At 45.6% G+C, this 3,601-nt stretch overlaps 1 protein-coding gene across 2 annotated transcripts; it reads right to left on the minus strand.

Moving 5' to 3' along the window:
* Window positions 1-204: 204 nt before the first annotated feature.
* Window positions 205-1,585, minus strand: LOC121576623 (putative nuclease HARBI1). 2 transcript variants are annotated; one of them, XM_045223611.1, is made up of 3 exons: window positions 929-1,551; window positions 516-818; window positions 205-288 (listed from the first exon to the last, which is right to left on the minus strand). In XM_045223611.1, the coding sequence occupies exons 1-3, from the start codon at window positions 1,549-1,551 to the stop codon at window positions 246-248; spliced, it is 969 nt and encodes a 322-aa protein (XP_045079546.1). In that variant the 3' UTR covers window positions 205-245. The 2 variants fall into 2 exon arrangements, with proteins under 2 accessions (XP_045079546.1, XP_045079545.1); XM_045223610.1 differs by lacking the exon at window positions 205-288 and having other exon boundaries at window positions 365-818; window positions 929-1,585.
* Between the last annotated feature and the right edge of the window lie 2,016 nt (window positions 1,586-3,601).

A 3,601-nucleotide genomic window follows, 5' to 3' on the forward strand; every position in this document is an offset into this window, starting at 1 on the left:
GTCAATGATGCAGGCCCTTGAAATGCAGCAAAGGTAGGACACAGGGTTATTCATATCAACGGTGTTTATTCATTGCAGAAGCCATTTCATGTGTTATCCATGCTCATTGTATTAAATTAATTTAATCAAAACAATAATTAAACTAGGCCTATGTATTTCTGTAGCATGGAGCCATCACAAGAACCGGGCCCATCAAGTTTGCCGCCTGAACCATCTGCAGCTGCTACTCAGGATAGCCCGGCGGATCAAACACCATTCCCATCCGCAGCACCTGCTCCGTCAGCATCCCTGCAGGAGAGAAGATTGCAACTCACAATTGATGTGTTTGAACAACAAAAAAAGTCCTTTCCCTTCAGGAGGAGTACTACCGCCTTAAAATTGAACACCTAAAAAATAAACCATTTAGAGATTGTGTTCTGTGTCTTGCATTTAACAGTTGCAGGTGATGTGCAGTAAAACTGTGGTAGTTCTTAATACCATCACAAGTTCTCAAATGACATGGGGCTACAGCTTGCCTGAAATGTAAATTTGTGAAGTTTGCCCTGTAAGGCAGTCCACTCTGGGCTAGGTTCCCCTGTGGAATGTGAATATCTTCTTCACCACCATCCTCATCGTTGTCTCCATCCTCATCCTCATCGCCATCCTCCAGAGGTTCTGCAATCTGTCTAACCTTGCAAATATTGTGTAATATTGCACAGGCTATGATGAGTTTGCTGACTTTTTCAGGCCTCAGCCGCACCTCTCCGTGGAGAACATGAAAGCGCCTCTTAAGCTGGCCTATGCCACGCTCCACCACCGCTCTTGTTGTCTTGTGGGCCCTACAATAGAATACAGACCTTTAATTATTTGATGGAAATATTGCACTACTTGGATGCTCTAACATATTGCTTGCATTTCATTTCCATGATTTTTGTATTGTTTGGCTTACCTGTTATAGTTTAGTTGGGGCCCTTGGCGTGGCTGGAGGTAAGGTGTAAGGAGCCATGGTTTGCATGGGTAGCCACTGTCCCCTAACAAGTGGCAATTAGCTGGCACATAGCGTCTCTCAAAAAGCTGTCTGATGCCACTCTCGGAGAGCATTCTCGCATCATGTGTGGAGCCTGGCCATTTAGCCACAATGTCCAAAATCTTCCAGGCCGCATTGAACACTATTTGCACATTGATGCTGTGGAAATTCTTCCTGTTAACAAAGACAGCCTCGTCCTCTGATGGCGCAATTATTCTCACATGTGTTCCATCAATTACACCCACAACGCCAGGGAATCCTGCAATGTCCATAAATGCCCTTTTATGTGTGTGTAAAGTGCGGGCATCCAGCGGGAATGAAACAAATTGTGTCACAATATTAGGTTGTGACAAAGCTGTCAGTGTTTGGGTGATGACTCTGCTGACGGAGGATTGGGACAGACCCAAGTCATCACTGCTGCATTGTTGCATTTTCCCTGTTGCCAAATACCTCAGGGTTGTGATTACTTTCTTCTCCGGTGTAATAGCGTTGTGGCGTCGAGTTGGTGAAGTAATTGCATCTCTAAGGAGATCCACCACAAACATGATTCCTGCACGATCCAATCTGTAGCGTCTCAATAATTCCGTGTCATCCAGTGTTTGCAGGACATCTCTCCTGCCTCCTCTGTTGGCCATTTTGTGCAGCTGCTTAGGGTAACTACTAAGCCACTAAAAGTCCTCTTCCCTGCTCTTAGCAGATCTCGCCTTAGGAGCCCTTTTAAGCGCTAGGACTCTTGAGGAATAGCTTTTATATTAACTGGGATTTTCGTGTCACTTTTAGGGGAAATTCTAAGAAAACGTCATGCCTCTGAGAATTTTCTTAGAATTTGGCCGCTAGGAGCCACTTTTTGCACAAAAATTCTTTAGAGATACGGGCCCAGGTCTCTGACCTCCTCCCTATAGGCTGTCTCATCGTTGTCGGTGATCATGCATGCCACTGTTGTGTCGTCAGCAAACTTAATGATGGTGTTGGAGTCGTACTAGGCCACGCAGTCTTAGGTGAACAGGGAGTACAGAAGGGGACTAAGCACGCACTCTTGAGGGGCCCCAGTGTTGAGGATCAGCGTGGCAGACATGTTACTGCCTAACCTTACCCCCTGGGGGCGGCCCGTCAGGTAGTCCAGGATCCAGTTGCAGAGAGAGGTGTTTAGTCCCAGGGTCCTTAGCTTAGTGATGAGCTTTGTGGGCATTATGGTGTTGAACGCTGAGCCGTAGTCAATGAACAGCATTCTCACATACAGTGAGGGAAAAAAGTATTTGATCCCCTGCTGATTTTGTATGTTTGCCACTGACAAAGAAATGGTCAGTCTATAGTTTTAATGGTAGGTTTATTTGAACAGTGAGAGACAGAATAATAATAATAATAATAATAATAATAATAATAATAATAATAATAATAATAATAATAAGCCATTTAGCAGACGCTTTTATCCAAAGCGACTTACAGTCATGCGTGCATAAATTTTTGTGTATGGGTGGTCCCGGGGATCGAAACCACTACCTTGGCGTTACAAGCGCCGTGCTCTACCAGCTGAGCTACAGAATAACAACAAAATCCAGAAAAACGCATGTCAAAAATGTTATAAACTTATTTGCATTTTAATGAGGGAAGTATTTGACCCCCTCTCAATCAGAAAGATTTCTGGCTCCCAGGTGTCTTTTACACAGGTAACGAGCTGAGATTAGGAGCACACTCTTAAAGGGAGGGCTCCTAATCTCAGCTTGTTACCTATTTAAAAGACACCGGTCCACAGAAACAATCAATCTATCAGATTCCAAACTCTCCACCATGGCCAAGACCAAAGAGCTCTCCAAGGATGTCAGGGACACGATTGTAGACCTATACAAGGCTGGAATGGGCTACAAGACCATCGCCAAGCAGCTTGGTGAGAAGGTGACAACAGTTGGTGCGATTATTCACAAATGGAAGAAACACAAAAGAACTGTCAATCTCCTTCGGCCTGGGGCTCCATGCAAGATCTCACGTCGTGTAGTTGCAATGATCATGATAACGGTGAGGAATCAGCCCAGAACTACACGGGAGGATCTTGTCAATGATCTCAAGGCAGCTGGGACTATAGTCACCAAGAAAACAATTGGTAACACACTACGCCGTGAAGGACTGAAATCCTGCAGCGCCCGCAAGATGCCCCTGCTCAAGAAAGCACATATACAGGCCCGTCTGAAGTTTGCCAATGAACATCTGAATGATTCAGAGGAGAACTGGGTGAAAGGGTTGTGGTCAGATGAGATCAAAATTGAGCTCTTTGGCATCAACTCAACTCGCCGTGTTTGGAGGAGGAGGAATGCTGCCTATGACCCCAAGAACACCATCCCCACCGTCAAACATGGAGGTGGAAACATTATGTTTTGGGGGTATTTTTCTGCTAAGGGAACAGGACAACTTCACCGCATCAAAGGGACGATGGACGGGGCCATGTACCGTCAAATCTTGTGTGAGAACCTCCTTCCCTCAGCCAGGGCATTGAAAATGGGTCGTGGATGGGTATTCCAGCATGACAATGACCCAAAACACACGGCCAAGGCAACAAAGGAGTGGCTCAAGAAGAAGCACATTAAGGTCCTGGAGTGGCCT

Source organism: Coregonus clupeaformis, chromosome 11 (genome assembly GCF_020615455.1).
Source record: "Coregonus clupeaformis isolate EN_2021a chromosome 11, ASM2061545v1, whole genome shotgun sequence".
Lineage (NCBI taxonomy): Eukaryota > Metazoa > Chordata > Actinopteri > Salmoniformes > Salmonidae > Coregonus > Coregonus clupeaformis.

Excerpts from the sequence above, each read along its gene's own strand:
- LOC121576623 (XM_045223610.1), bottom strand. The coding sequence starts at position 1,551 with ATGTTTGTGGTGGATCTCCTTAGAGATGCAATTACTTCACCAACTCGA. Across the intron at positions 819-928 it reads CCCCAACTAAACTATAACAG|GGCCCACAAGACAACAAGAG; the intron begins GTAAGCCAAACA and ends ATTCTATTGTAG.